Source organism: Carcharodon carcharias, chromosome 14 (assembly GCF_017639515.1).
Source record: "Carcharodon carcharias isolate sCarCar2 chromosome 14, sCarCar2.pri, whole genome shotgun sequence".
Lineage (NCBI taxonomy): Eukaryota > Metazoa > Chordata > Chondrichthyes > Lamniformes > Lamnidae > Carcharodon > Carcharodon carcharias.
Window position 1 is genome coordinate 117,318,396 of NC_054480.1, and position 26,954 is coordinate 117,345,349.

Here is a 26,954-nt window from a genome sequence, read left to right on the forward strand (position 1 = left end):
GTCAGAGACTATACTGTACTGTTTCTCCTAGTATCTTGGCACAAATAGCACTGACACCAGAAAGCCACTTACCCACTTCCCTCTCCAAGGAAAAAGAGAAGGGGACAGAAAGCATTCACATAGCTTGGTCAGACACTGTCAAACACATGGGGCAGAAATTTCTGCCTGTTGGGCGGGCAGGCCCGACCTAATCTCCGGCAGATGGGGAGCCGATCCCTGCCGGAGAAGCGGGCTCCACCTCCGTTTTACATGGGCGGGCCAATTACGGCCCGCCCAGCATGACGTCCGGCAGGAAGCGCTATGCACTTCCTGTGCGGGCGGGGATTGGGGGGGGGGGGATTCCCTAAAAGCGAGAGTGTGCTTTTTCGCGTATGCGCACGATAGAGCGCACATCTCCCTGAGGCTAAGTGCTGCCTCAGGGGATCGCTTACACTTTGAAAAATAGAAAAAACACTTCCCTAACATGTCCCCCTCACGTGACAATGTCACATGAGGTGGGACATGTTCATAATTTACACAGTAACTTTATTAAACTTTTTAAAACCCTACATGAAACCTCATCCCGCCGGTGGATGAGGTTTCATGTTTTAACGAGTTCCCGCCGGGACTCCTGGCCTCCCCGCCAACCTTAAGGTTGGACGGGCAGGTCTTTTAATTGTTTAAATGATCCTGTCAATGGCTTCAATTGGCCATTGACAGGTCGGAGGGCCCACAGCCGATTTTGCTGCGGGCCTGCCTCCCTGAAAATTTAAATGGGCCGGGATGATGTCGGGAGTTCCGCCCAACATCATCCCGCGTCGGCGAGCAGGCCCCGCCCCCTGCTCACCGACGGCAAAATTCAGCCCATGCCACAGTGCTTCATCAATCAATGATTCACTTTAGTGGCTGTTGTAACATAGGTAAAATATGGAGATAAGACTAATAACATGCTGAAGCCCTGGAAACAACATCATTGTCTTAGTTACTGGATCAGATCATTCCAGTCAGTTCCAAATGCAACATTTGCCTCTGTCACTCTTTTGCACATCTCACTCTCTCAGATGCATACATACTATCTATGTCTTGCCCACAAGCACAGATACTTAAAATCTCTGAGTCTTACAAACTCTCTCTCCAGCCTCACTCTCCCTTCCACATCCTGTGCCACAATCCAATATCCTGCCTGTTGCTATATATTTTGGATTGCTGCTGCTTTTGCTTTCCTTCCTCTCTCCCCATTTCCAAACTCCCCCAAAAATTCTGCATCTTTAAGATAATTATCGTCTACGCACCTCAGACTGTTTCCACCAACCCACCCCTAATCCTATCTCATTTTCATTCTTTACACTAACTGCCTGGTTCCAATTCTTAGTTTGTTTTGGGTCTTCCCTCATCCCCGTCCATCAGCCTCACATTCTCTAAACCTCATCTCCAAAATTTCCCCTCTTATCCCCACATCGCTGCCTTCAGTTTTACATTCTTGCTCCCCCCACCCCGCCCCTCGCACCCACATTCCCCAACCTTCTCCAATGTTCTGTCATTCTCCATCTCTCATGTATTTCTAGTCCTGGAGTAGGTGACAGTCATCTATTTATTAAGCCTAAAAGAACAATTTACAAAAGGTTGGTAGACATACAGTGTGCAGATTTAGAACCTAAAATTAAATGTGATTTTAACTTTCCCAATTGTGTGTGTGTGGATGTTGGAGATAATAATTAATTATCAACACTTGGAGAGTTTTAGTGCAGTACCAGCTCCATCTTCATCTGGACAAATATCTTGCTTTCCTCTGCAATTGTCTCTCCTGCCTCCTCCCAGAAGGCATTGACTATTGTTGAGGTACAGCACCTGGATTACAGGTTCCTCAGTTCAAGTCTCACTAGGTACAGTTTCCTGAGCACTAACACTTGCCACATATAGTTCCCCGAGTATTGACCCTTGTTGGGCTATGGTTCCCTGCCTGGATCCATGGGTGAGTTGGCATGGTGGGCGTAAGGGCAAAGGGTGATGGGTGGCAAGGACAGTGGTTGGCATGAGTTGGCACTAAGTTGGCATAGGAGTTTAGTGATGCTTCCCTGGAGGTGCCTACCATCAGTGTTGATGCTGATTGGAGTATCGTTTCCTGTGTGTCAAGTCATGATATTTACACTTTCATGGGATGTGGGCATCGCTGGCTATGGCCTGGATTTTCACGATGATGGAGAGCCTCTCCATTGTGGCAAAATGGAGAACGAGACCAGAAATTGCAAGCCCCACCCCCAAACACAGCATTCCCCATTTTTGTGAGGGCAGGAATGGGGCTGGTTTGCATTTCGCACATGCAGGTTTCACAGAGGCAGCTGGCTATTTGAATCATCAGCTGCCTCCACTCAAATCAGATTTTAGTAGTCTCAGGACTGTGAAATCTGAAGCGTGCAGAGTAGACCTGGTAAGAGCAGGTCTAAACTTTGTGCATTTCTTTGGATAGCCGGGGTATCCCTTTGGAGAAGTAAGGTATCCCTTTGGATATGGTCCTGGGACCTCTTTTGGGAGGTCAGGTATTCTTTGGGTGAGGTAAGGTGCCCTTTGGGAGAGATAAGGTGCCCATTGGAAATATTAAAAGTAAGCATAAATGTGTGTAAAAAGTGCATTAACTTATTAACTGTCAAGCTCATTAGAATTGTCAACAGACCTGTCAAAATCAACTGTCAAAAGTGTCACGAGGACCTGTCAAAATTATTAAGAGGAACTGTCAAAAACACCTGTCAAAGGGAGCTGTCAAGCTATCAAGCCCTTTAAATCTCTAAAAAAATGTTTGGAGCATTAAAAAAAATCATTGCTTGCTATTTTACTCTGTGAACATAAGTCAGAGTTTCTATTACTGGATTATTGCTGCATGATTAATTTCACAACGACCCAATATCACAGAAGGATGCCTGCCAGTTCACAATTTGATTGACAGCTAAAAGTGGTTATAGACTCTTTGAAGTGAGACTATGAATTCCAATAATTCTTGTTATACGGATTGTGCACTTGAATAAAATATTTGTTTTTAGAAGGCTTTATGTAGCTGAAGGAATGTAAATATAGTAAATGGGTTTTTATGAATGTGTTTTTTTCAACTTAATGAAGTCTGCTAAAGACACTTAGAACTTTATTTTATAAAACTTTATTTTATCCCATCTCTGCATAGATCCATGGGTGAGTTGGCATGGTGGACATAAGGGCAAAGGGTGATGGGTGGGGGGGACAGTGGTAGGCATAAGTTGGCACTAAGTTGGCATAGGTGTTTAGTGATGCTTCCCTGGAGGTGCCCATCCTCGTGATCCTCTGGACCCTCTGGGATGTTGCTGCCCTGCTCCCATTGGCTGCACCTCTCACTTTCTGATGCTCCTCCTCACAAAGCTCCCAAAACTGAGGGAAAACACGCAATCAGTGTCATCCGGATCAGCTCACCAATTTTGCTCAGTCTCTAGCTGATCACTCCCACAGTAAATCACTCTTACCATTCCTGAACTGAAACACTGTTACCTCTATGGATGCCAACTCCAGGCAACCTGCTGTTCAGTTCCTGCCTCCTTATAGCTGGAGAGGCTCTTAAGTACCATGATTCATGTGTGTCCCTACAATTCCTGAGTAAGATAGCTGTTAATTGGGTCCTCAATAGGCTCAATTGTCAGTCCGCCTCCGAGAAGCACAGCTTCCAGCCTCTGGCAAAATTCCCTGGCTTCCGTATTGAAGCCTTTCCCCATCATTTTGCCGCTAGACCCGCCTCCCAAACCCAATGCTCTGGGTGGGAGAAGATTCCATCCAAATTTCCAGATCGATGATCTTTCATCAAAACATTCAGATCCTGAAAAATGATGGAAGAGGGGATGTTAATCAACATTTCCAGCCCAGAAAGGCTGAATGTTAATCTGCTGTTTCCACGACTTTTCTGTGGTCATATGTTAATGATGAGCTTTGCAGCTTCACATTATGGGTGGGTTTGGCCAGGCTCGATTCCTGGATGAGCTACCCATCTCCACAACTACTATGGTGGCTATGAGACATTCACAATCAAACAGATGTGGCAGAATCTGAAGTAAAATCTGTGTTATATTAAGTTTTGAATGTGTCTTTACAAATGATGAGCTGCCTTTTCCTCTGAGGTTCCATATGAAATTGGCCAGAGTGACTGTGGCAGAAAACGGGACTAAATGAGGTGGTGAGGTCTATCCCATCCTTAATAGCAGTGGGGGGGGGGGGTGGGGGGGGGAACAGCGCAATCAGCTGTCTACCTGCCGACCTGTCAATGGCCAAATGAGGCCATTGACAGGGTAGTTAAATCAATTAAAGGCCCTACCCATCTGACCTTAAGGTTGGTGGGCAGGCCAGGAGCCCCAGCATGCTTCTGAAAAAACAAAACCTCATCCACCGGCGGGATAAGGTTTCATGTCGGTTTTAAAAAACTTTAATAAAGTTTCTGTGATATTTATTAACATGTCCCATCTGCGAAAGAGTGCACTCTGGCAGTTGGGGTATCCCCCCCCCGCCCACACAGGAAGTGCATAGCACTTCCCGTTGGGTGGCCCGCCCACTTAAAATGGTGACGGGGCCCATTTCAGCGACGGCGATCGGCTGCCCACCCCCTGCTGAGCCGGTGGGGCTCACCCGCCCATTAAGGGCAAAATTCTGCCCTAGGAGTTTCCATTGACTAGAAACTGAACTGGACTAGCCATATAAATACTGTGGCTACAAGAGCAGGTAATGAATAATTAAAAAAGAATTCTCACAGCGCAGAAGGAGGCCATTCAGCTGATCACGTTGGCACCAGCACTCCGGATAAGCATTTCACCTAATGCCATTCTCCTTCCTTCTCCCCATAACCCTGACGCTGCACAAACAAATTTCTCCCCCCAGTGGCTCTTAAAGCTCAGTGAACACATCATTCTTCTAAAAATGGGAGAAATGATGATCCTGTCACATTAAGCCTGTTGCTGGCCTTGACGTTGAAGAGGTCAAACACAAACTCTCAAAAGCATTTTTGTCTTTATTTCAAAAAGAGAGAGAAATTAAAAGTTTTGTGCTTCCCAGTCACACGATGTCTCTGCCTCTGCAAAGAAATGATCCAATTGCATTGAATAAATAACCTGAGCAGTTTGGATAAATGGCTGGTGACTGAAATTTGGCCAACTATCAGCATTTCAGTCAGTCTAATTATCATTCTACATTATAAAGAAATATGTCAGATAATTATTATTAAATTGGAATTGGATGGAACCCAAATTAATATGTAAAACGTCTAGTCACTTTAAGGAACTATTTTTACATTTGAACCTTCAGTAATCAGGTCCCAGTTTAAAGGCAATAATGACCACCTATTGCCAGGGATACTACATCAAATGACCAGCCTTTTGCGCAGCTGGCATGGCAACTGTGATTGTCCAGACTGCATACATGTAGATTGCATTTGTGTGCACTTTTGTCACCATGTATATGCAGTGTGAAACTGCTGCTGAAACTCTCATCTATGCTTTTCTTATCTCAAGACTTGACTTTTCCAATGCTTCCCCTGGCCGGCCTCCCTCCGTAAACTTGGGGTCATCCAAAACTCTGCTGCCAATGTCCTAACTCACACCAAATCCTGTTCACCATCACCCCTATCCTGCTGACCTACACTTGCTCCCAGTATGTCTTGATTTTAAAATCCTCATCTTTGTTTCCAAATTGCATAATGGCCATGCCCCCTCCCATCACCATAATCTTCTGCAGCCTCACAATCTTCCGAGATATCTGTGCTCCTCTAATTCTGGCCTCTTGTACATCCCTTATTTTAATTGTTCCATTATTGGTGGCTGCGCCTTCAGCTAAAAAGGCCAGAACTCTAATTCCACACCTGAAACTCCCCACCTCTCTTTCCTCTTTTAAGACAAGCTTTTGGTCATTTGAGCTAATATCTCCTTATACATTGTGTGGTTGATAGGGAGGAAGAACGCTGTCGACTGCAGAAAGATATCAATGAACCAGTCAGGTGGGCGGAAAAATGACAAATGGAATTCAATCTAGAGAAGCATGAGGTAATGCATTTGGGGAGGGCAAACAAGGTAAGGGAATACTCAATAAGTGGTTGGATACTGAGAAGTGCAGGGGAACAGGGAGACCCTTGAATGCAAGTCCACAAATCTCTGAATGTAGCAGGACATGTGGTTAAGGTGGCTTTTGGGATACTTTCCTTTATTAGCTGAGACACAGAATATAAGAGCAGGGAGGTTATGCTAGAATTGTATAAAATGATAGAGTACTGGGTACAGTTCTGGTCTCTGCATACAGGAAGGATTTGATTGCACTAGAGAGGATACAAAGGAGATTTATGAGGATGTTGCCAGAAATGGAGAATTTTAGCTATGAGCATTGATTAGATAGGCTGGGGTTGTTTCTTTGGCACACAGGAGGCTGGTTTAATTGAGGTGTACAAAATGTTGAGAGGGCTGCTATAGAGCGGATATGAAAGGTATGTTTCCCTTAGCAGGGGCAATAACCAGGAGGCATAGGTTTGAAATAATTAGCAGAAGAACTAAAGGGGAGTTAAAAAGACCTTTTTTGTCTGGAATGAAAGGGTGATAGAAGCAGAAACCTTATTACTTTGTACATAGGATTAAGAAAGTACTTGTTGTATATGCACTTGAAGTGTTGTAACCCCTATAAGGCTATGGACCATGGGAAGGATTTTCAGCTCAGCATGCAGGCATGCGCCCGACACGCATGATCTTGAAATAGTACGTGATGATGTCAGGCGAGCGTCCCTATGTCATCGCGCACTCACGCAATATTTCAGTTGGCGGGCGCATGCAGGAGTTGGCGAGCGAATTAAGAGGGCTGTTAAGCCCACTAATCAATCAACTAAAGTGAACTTTTCCCTGCCCGTCCAACCTTAAGGTTGGTGGGTGGGTAAATAGGCCAAGCGGCCTTTGCATTTTTTGCAAAATCTCATCCATGGGCGGGATGAGGTTTCGAAATCCTCCCTGCAGCAGCTCTGTACCTTCAGGAAGCTTTCACTGAGTGCACCCCCACGCATGCACACACTTCAGTGCTCACACTCCTTCCACCAACACCCCCACCCCCCCCTGCCACCCCACCACCACCACCACCACCCTGGCAGCGCTGAAGTTGTCAGCTCGCATTTCACGCTGGCTGGCCATTAATTGGTCAGCCAGCGTGAATTCGCGGTCGGAGCCTGATCTTGGGTGGCACTCCCCGGCCTGCCCGACAAAGGGAAAATCCTGCCCCATGAGTTTGAAAGTGGGATTGAGCAGATCGTTCTTTTTTCAGCTAGTGCAGGCATGATGGGCTGACTGGCCTCCTTTTGTGCCATAAATTTTCTATGTTTTTGTTATGTGGCTTGGTATCAGATTTTTGCTATAAAATGGCTGAGTGGGTGGGTGAAGTGCGTCTGAATGCTTTATTGCGTTAAAGAGGCCCTATAAAAATAAATTGTTGTTGATGCTGTTATCTTGAATTAGAAGTGGTGTGTGGGGTCTCAGCCAGGTGCAGCAGGTTGAATGAGGGGTGGGTGTGATTGACAAAGGGAAACATTTATCCACAATTCAACATCCAGCTTATGATGTGTCCAAATTGCTGCCCTCTGTGTGGAGTGTTTTTGGGGTGTGGAGAGTGATAGTTCAGTCTGTGATATTTAGCCAACTTCAGTTCTCACATGGAGTTAGTTTCTGGTTAATTCCACTCCAATTTGATTGAGCTTTCACTGTAACCTGAAGTCAGTGTGAATTGGATATTCTGTTGACATTTTCCACATATCAAGTACGATACAGGTCAGGATGCAATAGAGTTGTAACTAAGGGTGGAATTTTAAACCAGTGGGATTTTATGGTCCAGACGATGTCAATGGAGTTTAGGATGGCTTGCCACATTTTATGGCCCCATCCCTGCCGCAACAGGGTCGTAAAATTCTGGCCTAAGTCATTTTCTACCAAGTCAAGTACTCACAAATCAATTTTTTTTAAAGTGGAAGTCAGTAACATATCCTCTTACTCTTTCTGCTTCACTGTGCTCTGCAGACCTGATCGGGGTTAAAATGTAAACCTGGAAGCTAAAGAAGCCATAATTTTGTTCCATTTGCTGACTGAGCAATAGTAATCCTAGGGTGTTGGCCCATTCCTGTCATTAGACAAACTTTGCTTACTTTCTGGACACAAGTTTTCTGACATTAGTGTCAGGATAATTAAGTGTAACTTTAACAGGGGCCTAAATGTTACAAGGGAATTTCGTACAGTCATTCATGATGAAAAATTTCAACGACAATATTACAACTAATATAGTGTCTGAAGTTATTCGGAACTATAAATTCAAAACACTGCAGCATTTCTTCCTTCATAAGTATATGTAAAAATTGAATTTAATTTGTGAGAAAAAGATAATGTTAAAATTTACTTTTCAGGATGGCTTTTTTGGTGACGAATGGAATTTGGTGTCATCAGAGGGCCATGAACCACCTTTGCTTCACATGTTTTACAGACAGAGACACTCTTTATGACCAAACATTCAGAACTTTTAAAACTAAACAATACAATCTTTGGTGGCGACACAGCTGTTGTAAAGCTTAGCGAGAGCAATACATGGGAAGCAATTACCAAAATGACCTCAGCATTTCAGCATTCAATGCAGTTTGTACATGTAGGTAATCTGAGGTGCAACACACCTTTAAGAGAATGTGAGCAGATTGACTACGTGACTGCATTACCCAATTGCTGTATAGTGCAGGCTACAATGTTAATTGGTAGTTTAGGATAGAGTCTGGTTGGAGAAGCACACGTTGTGTTGGTGCTCTGTTACTTGTGTTAATAAACAGCATGTGCTTCATCTTACACTGGTCTCTGCATCTGCAGTATCTTGCTTACCAACTCGCTTACCAGTAGATCGGTGTGCGACCATGTTCGCTGAGCAAAACAGGAACATAACAAACACCACTGAGGTTCCACATGTGCTTGCTGAGGACCTGCTCCCCTGCCCCTCTCTCCTGTCCAATTCCCCCTGTATCTCGCTCCTGTTCAGGCACGTGGCCATGAAAGCTTGAAGCAGGGGCAGGCATGGAAGGGTCAGGTCAACGACAAGCTTTTGTGTTTAGGCTGCGGGGTGGGCAGCACATGCCGGCGGGAACTGGACTGAAACTCTGGGGTGAATTTTACTACCCCCAGTGGCGTATTTGAAGGTGAAGTTCACGTAAAATAAAGTGGGTGGCCAGCCCACTGCCTTTCTACCCATCTGTGACATATCCTCCATATTACAGGGGAAGGGAGCACAGGTAAGGCATCAGCCAGCCAGCTCACCCAACCTTAGGCTTATTGAGGCCCTTAAGTGTACAATTAAAGGCCACTTAAGGACCTGTTTCCATCTCACTGCAATAATGTGCGGGAGAAACACAGCCAGCCTGGCAAGTTTTACTGCATGGATGAAGTCAGGAAGGAAGGGAGAGTCCCTTCCAAGATGGTGCTTCCTCCCCCAGACTCTAAAAACCAGCATCCAGCCTGACAAAAATGCCCAGACTTAAAGTCTGGTATCATGTTCTTCCTTCCTGGTGACTGCATGTAGTCCCAGCAACGGCCACTACTTACTCCTAGCACTGAGCTACTGGCCAAACAGATTGGCAGGTAGCTCCCGAGGGTAGGACTTCCTGTCCCGGAAGGGCAGACGTCCCACTCTCACCATATTAAGGCTGCCCTTGGTATATTATCACTGCAGGGCAGCCAGATTTAAAGTTGGCGTGCTGCCGAGTCTAGGGTTGCTAATCCTCCAGAACTGGCCTGGAGTCTCCAGGAATTGAAGATCAATCTCCAGGACACTGCTGTGTGCAATCCTGGAGAAAAGTCATAGGGATTATTAAAATAGTTTTTTTTTGACATTTTCTTTGAACATTTCTCTTTACCAGATATAAAAAATATTGAAAGTGGGAGAAAAGACTGTTTGGCTGACTTTTAAACATCATCCAATTGGGTAATGCGTCTTCTTGCTTTCCGATTGGCGTAGGAAGGCAGTACAGAAGGATGGACCTGCTGGCCGGACCTTGGGGGTATGTCATGTGGTGAAACCTCCAGAATACATTTAATCACAGTTGGCAATCCTAACGGTCGGGGGTGGGGGCGGGAGCGGCACTCCGGGTGTTTCCGCTCTCGCCAACGAACAGACATCTCCTCACATGAGGTCAGTGAGAAATGGGGGGGGGGTGGGGAATCTGGCACTTAGACCATCCCTGATTGACAAGAAGCTCAGCCAATCGTTGCTGCGGATCTGGCAGTCCAGTCTCCAAAGCAACCAGTTATCTGTGGCAATGGGCAGGACCTGGCAGGAGGAGAACAAAACCTGTGCTGGATGACATATGCCGTGATTCGTACCGTAACATCGATTGACTGTGTCGTGCCAGGATTTTTAAAAAGTACCTTATTTTTTAAAAAACTGAGGAATGTCGTCAAATCAGTTTGGTCCAAGCCAAGTCAAGACACAAGTAAAAAAAATTTCACTCTGGTTGGACTGGGGTCCAAGTCACTGACCTGAATCAACAATTCTAGGAAACCGTGCCAGACTCCTCTCTCGTAAGGGGGAGGAGTTTAACCCAATAGCTATACCATTAGGAGTTTACTCAAAATTAAGCAATATGAAGATGCTGCATTCTGGTTAAGATACCACACCTACTTTGGAGCTAGCACCTTGCTCCATAGTGATTACAGAATGCATGGAAAATGTGGATTGTTTTTGTTCCTGATACAGGCTCTATCACAACTCTGTACAAAAAGACACAAAATGCAGCACAACTGAAATCACAATACGCTTGGAAAAATGTCAATCTGATTATGTTTTTAAGGGTTAGGTTAGTGACCTTTTACTTGTGTTTGTGATACCTTCTCCTAGTATATCTAGTTAAATCTGAAATGTCCTAAAACAAATATCAATACACACAGCCAGTGGGACAACTCTGTACTGGGTTCATGCATGATTATTAGCACACTTGAATTGAGCTTCTATCCAAATACTGCTCTTAAACTCAAACTGGCTCCATATCTCGGTCAAGTCTGAGTTCATACAACTCTGAAAAGGAGTAAGTGTTTAGCTAGCTTCCCTATCCCCTATATTTAATTGACAGCAACAGAAAGAGAGTAGCTGGTGAGTCTTATCTTTTAGTATTAGTAAGGTTTATTAGTATTGGTAAAGGTTCCTTAATAGTGGTGAGTTTTATTAAGAACAGTAAAGTCTATTAGCCGTAGTAAGGCTCATTGGCAGTAGCAAGGCTTATTGACTAATAGATAGAGGAATGGCAGGGCTGCTCCAACCTTTAGACTGCTATGTGGGAACTCCAGGACACTTCCCATATCCTGGATAACCATTTGTGCAGGAAATGTCATCAGTTACAACAGTTTGAGCTCCAGATTTTGGAGCTTGAACAGCAGCTGGCGTCACCGTGAAACATCTGTGAGGTTAAGAGATTTGTGGTAGTGTGTTTACAGATGTGGTCACTCTGCAGCTTAAGAGTATGCAATGAGAGAGGGAAAGGGTGACCACTAGACAGTCAATAAGAAACAGGCAAGTAATGCAAGAGACTGCTGAATGCATCCCACTCTCTACCAATATTCAGTTCTGAATACTTATGAGAGTAATGGTTCATTTGGGGAGTGCAGCCAGAGCCAAGTGGCATTATGGTTGGCTCAGCTGTACAGGGGGGCACGAAGACTGGAGGAGCAATAATGATAGATTTGATGGTTAGGGGAACAGACAGGCATTTCTGCGGCTGCAGAATCTAGGATGGTATGTTGCCTCCCTGGTGCTAGAATCAAGGATGTCACTGAGTGGAAATGCAGAGCATCCTGAGGGGGGATGGGAAAACATCCAGCAGTTGTGGTCCACATTGGTACTTATGACATGGGCAGAAAGAGGGATATGCTCCTGCAGTCAGAATTTAGGGAGCTAGGTCAGAAATTAGCAAGCAAGACCTCAAAAGTGGTAATCTCTGGATTACTCCCAGTGCCATGCAGAAGTGAGTATAGAATTAGGAAGAAAAAGCAGATGAATATGTGGCTGGAAAGATGGTGCAATAGGGAAGACTTTAGATTCCTCGAATATCGGGACCGGCTCTGGGGAGAAGGGGACCTTTACAGATCCCGATGGGCTGCACCTAAATAGAGTTGGGACTGAATTCCTTGTGGGGTGATTTGTTAGTGCTATTTGGAAAGGTTTAACTTAACTTTCAGGGGTCTGTGAACCAGGAGGTAAGATCAGACAGCAATACCAAGTACCCTGAGTACTGGGAGAAGTAGTATTTCCCACTCTGTTATTAGGTGAGCTCAGACTAAGGGAGAAGGTAATAAAGTCTAATTCAGGGTTACTGTGCACGTATGTGAATGCTCGGAGTGTGGTAAATAAGACTAGTGAGTTACAGGCGCAGATTGCCATGATTAAATATGATGTTGTGGCCAAAACACAGACCTTGCTCAAAGAAGGGCAGGATTGGGTACTAAATATGCCTAGATAAAAGGCTTTCAGGGAATATAGGAAAGGAAGAAAATAGGGAGGATGGCTGTATTGGTTAAGGAGAAAATCGCAGTGCTGGTTCCAGAGGGGTCAAGGACAGAATCTATTTAGCTAGAGCCAAGGAACAAAAAAGGTGCAATTATGTTGCTTAATGTAGACCGCTGACTAGTGGGAAAGATGCAGAGGAACAAATTTCAAGAAAATTACAGCAAGGTACAAGAAATATAGAATAGCTATAATGAGGGAACTTTAATTATCCAAATATAGACTGGAATTGTGGTAGTATAAAGAGCAGTGGGAGGCAAGAGTTCATGTGATGTGTTCTGGAAATTTTCTACAGCAGCATGTTTCTAGACCAACAACAGGAGGCACTGCTAGACCTTGTTCTTGGGAATGAGGTGGATCAAGTGCCAGTAGGAGAACATTTAGGGGACAGTGATCATTGTATCATAAGATTAGGTAGGTTATGGATAAAGACAAAGAACAATCCAGAGTAAGAATAATTAACTGGGAGAAAGCCACCTTCAGAATGGATCTAGGTTAGATAAATTGGAATCAAAGGTTAGCAGGAAAAACAGTAACTGATCAATGGGCTACCTTTAAAGAGGAGATAGTTCTGGCAAAGTCAAGGTATATTCCCACAAAGGGAAAGATAGGACACATAAATCCAGAGCTCCCTGGGTGACAAAAGAGATAGCAATTGACATGAAGAAGAAAAAAATGTGCTTCTGACAGATGTCAGGTGGATGAAACAAATAAGTATCAGGCAGAATATAGGAAGTTCAGAGAGGAATTGAAATATCACATAAGAAAAGCAAAGAGAGAGTATAAGAAGAGACTGGAAGTCAACATAAAAGGGAATCACAAAGTCTTCTATAGGCATATGAATAGTTAAGAAGATGGCCAAAGGATGAGTGGAACTGTTTAGGGACCAAAAAGGCGATTTACGCATGGAAACAGGGAGCATGGCTGAGATATTAAATAAATACTTTCCATCTGAGATCACCGAAAAAGATGCTGCTGCCCAGGGCATGGTGAAAATGGGGGCAATTCAGATACTTGAAGGTTTAAAATTGATAAAGAGGTATTGGATAAGACTGTCTGTCTTAAAGTTGATAAGGCGTGAGGACTGATGAGATGCATCAAAGGAAAATGAAGGAAGTATGAATGGAAATTGTGGAGGCATTGCCATAATTTCCAGTCTTCCTTAGATTCAGGGATGGTGCCTGAGGACTGGAAATTTGCAAATGTTACACCCTTGTTCAAAAAAGGGTGTAAAAATAAGCCCAGCAACTATAGGCCAGTCAGCTTAACTTCAGTGGCGGGAAACTTCTGGAAACAATCATTCGGGACAAAATTAATAGTTGCTTGGGCAAATGCGTGGCTTAATTAAGGAAAGCCAGCATGGATTTTACAAGGTCAAATCATGTTTAACTAACTTGGAGTTTTTGAAAAAGTGACAGAGAGTGTCGATGAGGTCAATACTGTTGATGTGCTGTACATGGACTTCCAAAAGGCATTTGACACAGCACCGTTCAACAGACCTGTGAGCAAAGTTATAGCTCATGGAATAGAAGGGACAGTGGCAACATGGATACAAAATTGGCTGAGTGACAGGAAACAGTGGTTAATAGATGTCTTTCAGACTACAGGAAGGTTAGTAATGGAATTCTCCAGGAGTTAGTGTTGGGACCCTTGCTCTCTGGATATATATTAATGACCTAGACCTTGATATACAGGGCACAATTTCAAAACTTGCAGATGATACAAAGCTTGGAAGCATTGTGAACTGTGTGAGGGATAATGTAGAACTTCAATAGGACGTGTGCAAGTTGGTGGAATGGGTGGACAGGTGGCAGATGAAGTTCAATGTACAGAAGTGTGAAATGATTAATTTTGGTCAGAAGAATGCAGAGAGACAATATAAATTAAAGGGTACAATTCTAAAGGGGATGCAGGAGCAGATGCTCTTTGGTGTAGATGTGCATAAATCATTGAAGGTGGCAGGACAGGTGGAGAGAATGGTTATTAAAGTGTACAATATCCTAGGCTTTATTAATAGGATCATAGAGTAGAAGTAGGTAATGTTAGACTGTATAAAACACAGGTTTAGCTTCAACTTGGATATTGTATCCAGTTCTGGGCAACACTCTTTGGGAAAAACATGAAAGAATTAGAGAGGTTCAGAAAAGATTCACGAGAATGATTCCAGGGATGAGGAACTTTAGTTGCGTACATAGATTGAGAAGTTGGGACTGTTTTCCTTGGAGACGATAAGTTTGAAAGGAGATTTGATAGAGGTATTCAAAATCATGGGAAGTCTGGTTTGAGTAGATAGGGAGAAACTGTTCCTATTGGTGAAAAATTTGAGAATGGGCTGGAGAGCAGATTTAAAGTAATTGGTAAAAAAAGCAATGGAGACATGAGGAGAAACTTTTTCAAGCAGCAAGTGCCTATGATCTGGAATGTGCTGCCTGAGAGTGTGGTGGAGGGGGTAGGTTCAATTGAGGCATTCAAGAGGGAATTAGATTATTATTTGAAAAGCTGGAATGTGCAGGATTATGGGGAGAAGGTGGCGGAATGGCGTTACACGAGTGGCTCATTTGGAGAGCTGGTGCAGACACGGGCTGAAATTTCTCCTCCTGTGCTGTAACAATTCTGTGATTCTGAAAGTCATATTTGATTCGAATCTTAACTCTGTTTCTCTTTCCATAGGTGCTGCTAGACCTGCTGAGTATTTCTGGCATGTTCTGTTTTTGTTTCTGTTTTAATACTGCAATACAAAGAAGCTCAGTGCACCAGTAGCATTCTAACATACACTGAGGATGGTGCCAGTCACCAGCACATAGACAGCAAATTACCTCCTTAACCACGTGCTCAGGGAGGGGCAAGTAAATGGTTGGACAGGTACAATTACAGTGAGAAAGAGTGGTATGAAATGATTTGCAACAGCATGCTGCACCTACCTTCACACTTCTGCGTGTTCTCACTCTGTTTGTGCCCAGCTGGACATTTGCATTCGTAGGATCCCACAGTGTTGATGCAGTTACCTCCCTGACACAGACCTGGGATCGCCTGACACTCATCCACATCTATCAAAGAAATCACATCAGGTTTAATTCACTGCTCAACCACAAAGAATCTTTTGGGAGTTGCCTATCTGAACACAGGATGTGAAGTCGTGTGGGTGGCAGGCTTAGAGTGATCACATGTCCAACCTTGATCTCCAAATATGTTGCGTACAGGAGTTAGGTATGTACACTGTCTCCAATTACTTGTGTAATTAGGCACTGCATTTATTCTGTCTCTGAATACCTGAGTGCACAGGCTCTGTATTTTCTTCTTCTTCAGCTCGTGCCCAAAGACAGGTCAAACCCACAGTGCCACAACCTCCACCATGGGGTAAGGCAAGGAGGCAGGTTCCAAACCCAACCCAGCCAGAAAGTGAATTGAACCCTGTGCTGTTGGTACTAATCTGAACCACACAGGCCGTCCAGCCAACTGAGCCAGCCAGTCCCTGAAGGAGTCCAAGTTGCTATGGCAACACGCACTTTTACTTGCATGTTGTAGACCGGAACTATTAAGTGGTGGCAGAGGCTCCAGTTTTCTTTCCCTCACATGATGGAAATCTCTCCCGCTCTTACCACCTGCCATTGACGTATGTTGGAAGGGTTTACAAGTTGATACTCAACCTGTTTGGCCGCATTGTGAATGCACCTTCCTTGGGCATAAGGGACGCTACCCACTGTTCTATTTCATTGTTCCACATTCTGTATTTACCTGAATACATAGGCTCTGTATTTACTGTCCCTGATCACACAGTCTCGGCACTGCACTGCATTGCTCAGCCACACAAGTCAGGGAAATGGTACAACTTGCTGGGTCCCACCTTCCAGCAGCACTTAAATGAGGTGGGATGGTGAAGTGATACCCACCCAGATAGGAGCAGAGAGGGACACGGAGTTTGGGTGGGAATCTAATGGTAACATCACTGGCCAATTTGGACGTGCTGAGAAGGAAAGTTCAACTCTTATGGTAGTAATTTCAATAAATAATGAAGGCGCTCACCTTGACAGGCACCACTCCGAATGTTGGGGATGAAACCACGGCGACAGGGGTGAGGCTGCGCAGGACACATCTCGCACGGGTGACCCCAAGCTCGACCAATGGTGGCGCAGCAGAGTGTTTTGGTACAGACAATGCCACTCAGTTGTCCTTGGCACATTTGGTTACTGACCTGAGTGAAGCATGGTCCAGTCCGGTAATCTGTAGAAGAGAACGAATCCAGTGAAAACAATGTCAACTTTCCAACAGCTGGTTAGTGATGCATTGGGCCTTGATGGAGAACATCACAGCCACTCACTAATCTCCACAGTGTTAATAGCATGTTTGCAGGAGTCTCATCGCAGGTAATTATTATGGAGTGGAACTGAGACAATGTACCACCATTTCCTGGATATATACAACTAGGGGTTAAGCTCCCCATCAGTAATGTAAACTCATTACATTATGAGAGTTTTTTTTAAGAAAGCTTAACCCTGCTGAAGATTCCAGCCTCCAGGTGACATTAATAGTCAATCATTTGATACATTTGTGTGATATTATTTGGTCTGTTATTTTAGCAGAATCAATGGCTGCATTAAAATGGTCAAGGGACAGACAGTAACTGCTGATATTGCACCCAGTTACTTCTAGGCTTTGCTTTTGTTAAATTAACTCTGAAAACATATAGGGTAGTTCACAGGAAATTAAATAGGTGAAAAAAAATGATTCATTGCTTCACTTCAGGAATCTTTCACAGCCCACACACCTGCGGTAGATTTATCATGAAGTGAGGTTTAATGTGCCTCAGTGAAAATTTTATATAAACACTCTATGGCAAACACATAATTTCAGGTGAAATTTTACAACCCAAGCAGTTTTACAATGAATTAACTAACTAATCCTTGATACTCTGGGACATGATTTGAGGAGATTGTAGAGTGCTTTTTTGAAAAAATTCCCAGACATTCCCTAATACCCCAAGCAACTGAAACAAATGTTAAAAAAAGTCTTGAATGGCGTCAACTGAAACCATACAGACACACACAGAGTGCATACGCCTATACAGAGGCACACAGATAGACACGTTTGCACAGAGGCACAATCACACACACACTCATGGGCTTAGCAACTGCCCTCAGTCAAACACAACATCAACAGCAAGACATCTGAACTCTATGTTTAATGGTCTGCTTTACAAAGCATTATCACCTCGTAAATTATACAGAATCTCCATTTGCTGCATCTTGTGTTACATTTAGACAAGAAAATCATTTCCTGCAGTAAAGTATTGAAACCCTTTTTACATCACAGGTGACTCCGCAGCCTCAGCAACAACAGACAGATGCTGTTTCAAAGTCACGGTCCAGATTTTTACGCTCCCCGACCAGTGGATTTTTAGGCGGTGAAATCAAAGGGATGGGATTCCCAACCACATAGAGATTTTAGGTTGAGGTGGGCAAACAAAGGGGAAGCCCACTCTTGCCCCAAATGAGGCCTTTAAGTGGCCAATCCGCCCAGCCGCAATTTTTAGGCTGGTGTGAGGATTGAACTTCTGTAGAGGAGGCCAGTAAAAGAACATAGTTACATCTCGGGCAGGAAGGTGGGTGGGGAGGGGGCACCTCCAACAGAAGCCCCATTCTGAATTCGGGCACCCCTCCCCTTAAAGTCCGGTGGTCTCCGGACCTCTCTTACCCCCAACACCCCACCTCTCCCCTAAGACACCAATTGTCCCCTTCACGTTCCCCCAGGGTTTCCCTTCCCTGCCCACCCTGGGACCCCCTCAACTTACCTGGGCCTCCGGTGCTTGGACTTAGGCTCCAATGCCCTCCTGCATTTCTTCTTTTGTCCACTGCAGTACTGCTGCTGCAGGGACTGGAGAGCTGCGGCCAATCAGATTGGCCTGCAGCTCTCTACAGCAGGACTTCCTCCCGAATGAGGGGCAGAAGCCTCGCCTGCAGCCACTGAATACTCATTCGAGCGTGAAATGGCTGTGAGGCACTCAGAGTCAGCAATGAATGGCGGAAAGCAAGACCCCACCATTGGAAAAATTCAGGCCCTGATTCCGAGTGTTAGCTTCTACACTCAGATTAAGAAGTACTGGGTGGTAAGGGCAATGATGGAATGCACACTGCAGGCTGTTATAGAGCAAAACTGGGCTCCGGCAGAACTGGATCCAGGTTCTTGTGTCTCAAACGGGATTTGATGTTAGACAGCAGAGTGGCGCTGGGAGTTGACTGGGAAATGGCGCCAAGGGACAGCCATTACACAAGATGTGCTAACTATGTTGGAACAGTTAAAATTGGAGCCAGGTGAGAATGCAGCCACAAAGTTGAACAACAGGGAGAAATGAAGAAGTAGGATGAAGTAGTTGAACAATGGAGGAAGGCCTTAGGACGAAAGGAGATGAAGATCTGAAGGTGCTAGTGGATGAAAATCCTGAGGGTGATAGGGGGTTAGGACCATAAATGTGGTCTGGAATGTAGACCCTCTCAGGTGATGACGGATGAAGAAACTGGGGGTGGTACAGGATGAGGATTCCTGATGGTAGGGGAAGATGAGGTCACAAGGAAGATGGATGAAGATGCCAAAAATGGAGGAGGATGATGACATTGAGGGTGTTAGTGGATGCAGACCTTGGGGTGGTAAGGGATGGTGATCTGAAGGTGATTGGGAATGAGGACCTGAGAGTTGGAATGAGGACCAAGGTGTCATTGCAATCTATGCTCTAATAATACATATGGCTCTCTGTACAGCAAGGAGCCCTCTTTACCCTTCTCCAAGTCGTGCTAATCTTCACACTTAGGAATCACGTATGAGAAAAGTCATTTTAACACCTGTCAACAATTGAAAACTCCTTTTTTGGAAAATTTTAGTTCTGGAATGCAATTCCCAAAAGTCTTGCTGACCCACTGTGTGCGAGTTGGACATCTGGAATTTATCAAAAGCCTGGAATCCTAGAAGTTTGCTCCCCAGAGGCAGGGGTACAACATATACACAGATGTCTTACTCTTTCTCAGGAACAGCTACCTTTGACTGAAGTTATTTATTTATTTTACTTAAAGGGATCCTGACTCAAATTCCTTCATTACTCTTTGATTGAAGGACTTGGAGTACTGAGTTTCCTTAAAGGCCCCATATGTGTTGCCTCATTGTTTTTCAAATGTCTGAGAAACATATATTTATAGTGATAACTCATACCAGCCCCAAGATCCTGACAAATCCTAGTTCAACTATACCATCCACCCACAGACAAAAATATCAAAAAGCAACTGTGGTGGCATCCTTTGTTTTCTTTCCTAAAACGAAGGGAATAATGATGAGTCTTCCCATGTCCCCAACATTCACTTGTTTATCTCACATACAGAAGAATAGAGTAGGGCTTTGTCCCTCCATCCTCTTCCTGATTTTCGTTGATCCACATTGATGGATGTGGCCTTCAGCTTCCGAGGCTCTAAATTCCGGAATTCCCAATCTAAACTTCTCCTCCTCTCTCCACCCCACTTTAAATCAACCCTTAAAATTTAACTCTTGGACAAAGCTGTTGTTCACTTAACATCTCAACTGCATCTGCACAGCACCTTGGGGTGTGGTCACGCCGTTAAAGGCGCTATATAAATGCAAGTTGTTGTTGTGCTGATGTACTATTGCAAGGTGAGATTGGGCAGGCTCACAGTAAAACCCCATTCCTGAAACTTGATTTGTGATGTTGAGCAGATCAAACAGAGACAAGCTGTCCTGAAGTATTCAAAGGGTTTTGATGTTATTTTAATGCTACTTAACTTCCCCATAACGCTGACCTGAATGAGGGAGTTGCATGTTTAACAGAACAGGGTTGGATTTGTTGAACCTGCTCGTGTTTGGCTCAGTAGATCAATGTCAAGTCATTAAGCTTTGTGAAGCCGTACTGCCAGTACATGGGCTGCATTTTATTAAATTTAAGACTTCTGGCAGATTCTTCCTTGCAAAGAAATTCACAATGAATCATGCCATGATGTCACTAGCATGTTATTTTAACGCCTCGTTCTTCTTCTCAAAAAAAATTATCAGAACTTGTGTCAAGTTAAAACCAGTTCCTGTCATTAAATGATGTCTGTTCAAATGCCGATAAGAAATGGATTCCTTATTAAATAATAAATGTTCCAAGATTTCATGCTAGTTAATGTGACTGTGGATTAGGGTAAAGGACGCACTGCTCAATTTTATGCTGAAAATACTTGCAGCAACTCAAACAAACTAATTGTTTGTCAGCATCTAAATTCCAGACAATTTGAACTCCAACTGTCAAACAAAATGAGTCAGTTCACTGTTTCAAATATCCTCGTTGTCACTGCATCCCTGATGCACAACAGGTGCAATGAAAACAGTCAGTCATCATGCACCGACTTGTTTCCTTATTTTCCTGCAATTTTCTCATTCTGTTTCTCATTTCAGCTTCATTAAACACCAGTTCAAGGTGGTTTTTTTTTGCTGATTCTAGGCAGAGGGAGTTAATGGAAGGTAATTAGGACTGGGAACCTTGTCAGAAAAAAAGGAGGCTCCAATAAGGCTGTGAACCCCCTCCCCCTCCCCATCCCAGAATCAGTTTTATGAAGTTAATTGCCACCTGATTCGGGGCACCTTACTCATGTAGACACAGTTTCACTGAGCTCAATTATTCTTTCCAGCACAGAATCATTTTCAAACCAACTTTCAAGGGATTAAGATTAAGAACAGACTAAATCAATTTTCTCAGCAATTCATGCTGCACTTTTCCACTGAGCTGCAGTTGAACTGTAAGTTCTAGTTTCCACTAGGAAATTGCATTCTCCATTCCAAAACCTTGGGGGCAACGACTGATCTTGAAAGAGGGCCAGTAATGGAGGAACCCCCCTCCTCCAACCCCCAACGCAACCCAACCTGAGGCCCAAGCAGGCTTACCTGCCGGGCTCCTCAAGCCTATCCCCGAAGTCCTCCCTCAGCCTCAAAATTGAAGCCAGAGCAGGAAGTGGCCCTTAAGTGACCATTAAGGGCTTCAACCAAGGCAGGTGGGAAGGTCATCTGAGGAATTTTACGGGCCCCTGCCTGCAAACCCGCAGGCAGGGGTCCATAAAATTCTGCTCCATGTCTCTGCTTACTAAGACCATCATTTAGTGAACACAGAAATATTTGCCTAATTATTCTGTTGTTAATTGCCCTGCCCAGTATGGTATAGCTACAAAGTTGCTGTGCTTCATTGCCCCTGGTTACCCTAGTTAAATTACTGGTGATCACTCTCTTCCACTGACCAATGATCAACAATTCTATTGCATATGGCTTCCCTCTATTATTGACCAATGATTAACCTTTTCAGTTGCCCCATTGTTAGCCTATACTGGCCTATACTTAATCCATCCTAACACCTATGGTTAGTCATTGTAATAACATATGGGCCAGAATCTTCTGGTTGGAGTGCGATAGTGGGCCCTGCTTGCCGATACGTAAAGTGACATGCGGTGACGTCGGGGTGTGCGTCCCGATGTCACCATGTGTCATTCGATTTTCAGTTTGGCAGGAGCGCACCGGAGTTGGCTACACGCCCGCCAAACAGTCAAAGGCCCATTAAGGCCATTTAAATATCAATTAAAATAATTAACAGGGTTGCCTGTCCAACCTTAAGGTTGGCGGGCAGGCGAAGAGCCCAGGCAGCCTTCACATTTATCATGAAACCTCATCCATGGGCGGGATGAGGTTATGAAGGTTTTTAAACTTTAATAAAAATGTTTAATAAAATTCATTGACACGCCCCAGCTCATGTGACATTTTTTTTCTTTATTTAAACTTTTCAAAATCAAACTAATCTCCGAGGCAGCTCTGTGCCTCAGGGAGATTTCTGTGCTCCTTCATGCACATGCATGAAAGAGCGCAGGACCCAACTCAGCCTCCTCCCCTCACCTGCACAGGGAGTGTTCATCGCTTCCAGGAACACGTCACGCTGGGCAGGCCTTAATTGGCCTGCCCACATAAATTGGTTGCGCAACTGCCCATGCCCGCTCCCGCTCAGCCCCTCTGACTGGGAGAAAATTCTCCTGATGGTTACCTTATTCCATAGTACCTTGTTCAATTAGTTCATAGTTGCCTTGTTCCAGTTACTCATGTTTACTCTATCCCATTAACCATCATTACCTTGTTCACAGTATCACAATATCTTTACAGTGCAGAAGGAGGCCATTTGGCCTATCGAGTCTGCACTGACTCTCTAAAAGAGCATTCCAACTAGTCCCACCCCCCTGCCTTATCCCCATGACATTGCATATTCTCTCTTTTCAGGGAGCAATCTAATTCCCTTTTGAATACCTCAACCGAATCTGCCTCCACCACCCTCTCAGGAAATTTGTTCCAGACTCCAACCACCCTCTGGGTGAAAATTTTTTTCCCTCATATCGCATTTACTCCTTTTGCCAATTATTTTGAATTTCTGCCCTCTGGTTCTTGATGTTCTAGAGTGGGAACAGTTTCTCACTATTTATCCTGTCCACACCCTTAGGATCTTGTATACCTCTATCAAGTCTCCTGTCAGCCTTCTTTTCTCCAGGGAAAAGGGCCCCAATCTCTCCAGTCTATTCTCATAGCTACAGTTCTTTATCCCTGGAATTATTCTTGTGAATCTCCTGTGTACTCTTTCCAATGCCTTCACATCCTTCCTCAAGTATGGCACCCAGAACTGAATGTAGTACTCCAGATGAGACCTAACTAGTGTCTTATACAAGTTCAACATGACCTCCATATTCTTGTACTCAATGCCCCCATTAATAAAGCCTAATATACTATATGCTTTATTAACTGCTCTCTGAACACGCCCTGCCATCTTCAATGACCTACGTATGTATACACCAATATCACTCTGTTCTTGCACCTCCTTCAGAGGCTCTCCCTTTATTTTATACTGTCTGGCCGTATTTTTCCTGCCAATATGAATCACCCCACACTTCTCTGCATTGAACTTCATCTGCCACTTGTCTGCCCAATCTACCAACATGTCTATGTCCTTTTGAAGTTCAAGACTATCCCCATCACAGTTGACAACATTTCCAATCTTCATATCATCAGCAAATTTTGAATTCATGGCCTGTACAGCACAGTCTTCTTTTAACTCATGTTTGCATTGTCCCTATTCCCTTGTTTTTGTGCACTCTGTTCTATTGATCAAACAAGATAGTCCATTAATCTATGGCCACATTGTGTTATATACCCATGGCTATTGTGTATCTTAGCCAATAACAATTCTATCCATTGACCAATGGCTACAATGTTCCCTTGTCTGTGTATAATCTTTTTAGTGAACCAAGATCCATTGCCCATGGTTAATCTCTTGGACTGACCCACAGTCACAATGTTCCATTGCCTTTGTGGTGCTGTGTGTTGTAACATTCAGTGAAAAGTGATCATTCAAATCTTGGCCAAGAAAGTCAATCTTCCTAGTTACATGCAAATGGAGAATCAGACACAAGCTGGTTCCATCATATCATCTGAGCTGGGGTCAAAGTGAGGATCTTAACTCTCTAATGTCAGTTAGAGAGACTGCAGTGTTTTTTACTAACCTGGGTGTGAATCAATGAACAACACTGAAACATTGGGAAGGTAGGGTAATGTAATTAGCCATACATCACAAGGCACTGTCTGTTAGAGAAACAATTGGTTATATAGCTTAAGGGACACCACTACACATCAAGCATAAAGCAAGGAGGCAGCCCTCCATAAACTACCACAGCCAGAACCAGGGATTGACCCTGCACCATACTCTAGCCAACTAAACAACTCAGCTAACCAACACCCCTGAAACATTGAACATAAATAGAAGCCCTCATCATTTACTGCAGGTTAAGATTCCAGAATGATAACATTAATATTTTAAGAATTAGTTTAAGTTACTGGAGCATCAAGAAATGTATTTATGTTCACACATATGGCTGCAATTATGACCCAACAATCAATTTTACAATGATAAAATTAAACTGAAATTGACAAGCAAGTCAAATCAGACTTTCAGGCCAGATATAGAGCTGAATTTGATTCAAAGAAAGTATTTTGGATTGACTGATCAGCAGCAAGATCCAGAAGTTGTGATATGTGTTCATGAAATGGAGAATGCATTGATCAAGAGAGACATCAGACCGTCAGCATAGTGCAGTTTGATACATTTCCGGAGAGAGATATGATTATGGGTTGTGGTTAAAAGTTGGATAGATGGGGCCTGAGATCTAACAAAATTAGGCAGGTTTCTTGGGTCTAATGTCCACTTCCTGTTTCTAAAAATTCCTTTGCGGTTCCTCACCCATATTAGTTTTATCCAAATCAATTGAAGAGGACAGGAGTGTTTGGTATTCATTAACTGCCTGCCAGGCATCTGGTTTATGTATAATATAGAAGATCAGCCACCACAAATTGTTCTTTCATGTTGTTGTAGTGGAATCATCAAATTAGCAGTTACCAATGCACCATTATAGAACAGGAAGCAAGTAATTTCTAACTCAGTAACAAAGTATTTGCGATGCTCCACTGTTACATGACAGGGAGAAGCAGGATTAGATGGAAATGTACACCATGGTGCTGTGATATATTGTACAGCAGTGTTATCCAGTATTTTAGTTGTATATGGCTAATTAGGAATCCAGATGTGGCTAATTGCATTTTTGATTTGAAAATAAAAAAGGAGTCAAAAATACTTTAGCATATGTGATCTCAGTGCTCATTGGTACGATGAATAAATGCTCTCTTTAACCTTTGTGTGCACTTTTTGGTAAAATGATAAACAAAAAGCAGAATGTGCACGTGTTTACTCATTGTTATATGTACTTTTTCATTACCGTTTATTGATTATCTGCCAAAATGTGTAACATGGACTAAAACATGAAGTTCGTCATCATGGAAACACCAGCAACATTGTGTGGAGAGAGGAGCTGTCTTCTGGTCAGCTTGGCCAATCAGAATAATTACTCCAGGCCAGCAGAAAAAAGCAAATTCAATCATTAAGGAGAAGCTCCCAACAGGACTTTCAATGGAAAATGGCAAACAGTATCTAACCACATTCTGGGTGGAAATCAGGATGTGAATAAATGTGCGTGTCAACCTTCTTACTAATCACTCTGAAGAAGTTAAAGCAAACACAGAGGTATATAATAAAATACAATAGCATCCCAGTGTTTAGGTGGTAATACAGATTCTGGGATGTGACCATGCAGGAGTGCACTGTGTAGCACATTTCACAGCTCGGCCATTGTGTATTGTACATTACAGCTCCAGGCAAGGCGCAAATGGAAAATATAAAATGGGCTCTAAATGACAAACTCTGCCCTTCACCACATTTACATGACATCAGAGAAATTTAAATAATTTCATTTTGGGGTTTTCAAAATTCAATTATTTTCTGGCCACTTATCATTTAATTGAAATGTTGGATTAAGTAACTGCCCCGTTATGATGCCCCTTTTATCTATTACATTCTGTATGCAATGCTGTCACTAATAGGATATGCTTTACGCCATAATTATTCTTGGGTCAAGTGACATCTGTTGAGAAACACCTGCCAATTTCTCATTTACTGTGCCAGGATTAACCTATACGGATTGTATTAAAGCTGCAATGCAAACCGATTGGGATTCAGAAATAGGCTTATGGAATAATGTAGAAATTACAATGTGGAAAGTGGCCAATGGGCACAACTAGTCTGTGCTGGTGTTTACCTCCGCTTGAGCAGTACTTCAATTCCCTTGTGCCCACAGCCGGTGGGTGCAGTGAGGGTCCGAGGAATAAGACACAAATTCAACCAAGGAGCAAAAGATGAGAGAGCAAGAGAAAAATGCAGCAACAGGAATGGAATCAGGTATTTCAGTCATAATAAGTCTTGAACTATCAAGTGACATCTGTTAGGAAACACCTGCCCATTTCTCATTTACAGTACCAAGGTTGACCTGTAAAAATTGTATTAAAGCTGCAATGTAAACCAATAGAGATTCAGGCTGGGAGAACTTTTTTCAGGAGCTGGAACTTGGCTCGAACTTGCCAAAAGTCTGTAGATCTTGTAGATATATTTCAGTTGTTTCTCATTAGTTAGTTTGTACATAGTTCAGTGAAGTATTAAATAACAGTTTTACTCAGCTCTTACCTCAACACTGCAATACAATTCAACATACTTTCAATAGTTTTTTTTTTCCAGCTGGTAGTAGGGGGGGATTGGTCAGAAGGATTGGTGGGGAAGATTGAAATGGTCAAGGGAAATTGGATCATGGCAGGGGAGATATGATTGCTAGGGTTGTGGGGAGAGGAGCAGCCATGGTGTTGTAGGGGGCTGTCGACAGATCATGAGAATGGCAGCAGATTTGCATGGTGGGTCGGGGGAAAGCATTCCTGTTCCTCCTGGCGCACAAGAAGTGCTGGAAAGGCACTTACCTGCTAGGCTAAGCCATTCCGTCTGCTGCTGA

General features: G+C 43.6%; 1 protein-coding gene across 1 annotated transcript in view; it reads right to left on the reverse strand.

Annotated features, from left to right (window-relative positions):
* fbn2b (fibrillin 2b) overlaps positions 1-26,954 on the reverse strand; it is a 207,746-nt gene that overhangs the window by 145,007 nt on the left and 35,785 nt on the right. The window contains exons 6-7 of the mRNA XM_041205515.1: positions 16,543-16,740; positions 15,441-15,566 (exon numbers count right to left, since the gene is read on the reverse strand). Of these exons, the coding sequence (XP_041061449.1) occupies positions 15,441-15,566; positions 16,543-16,740 (324 nt within the window). The remainder of the gene's footprint in view (positions 1-15,440; positions 15,567-16,542; positions 16,741-26,954) is intronic.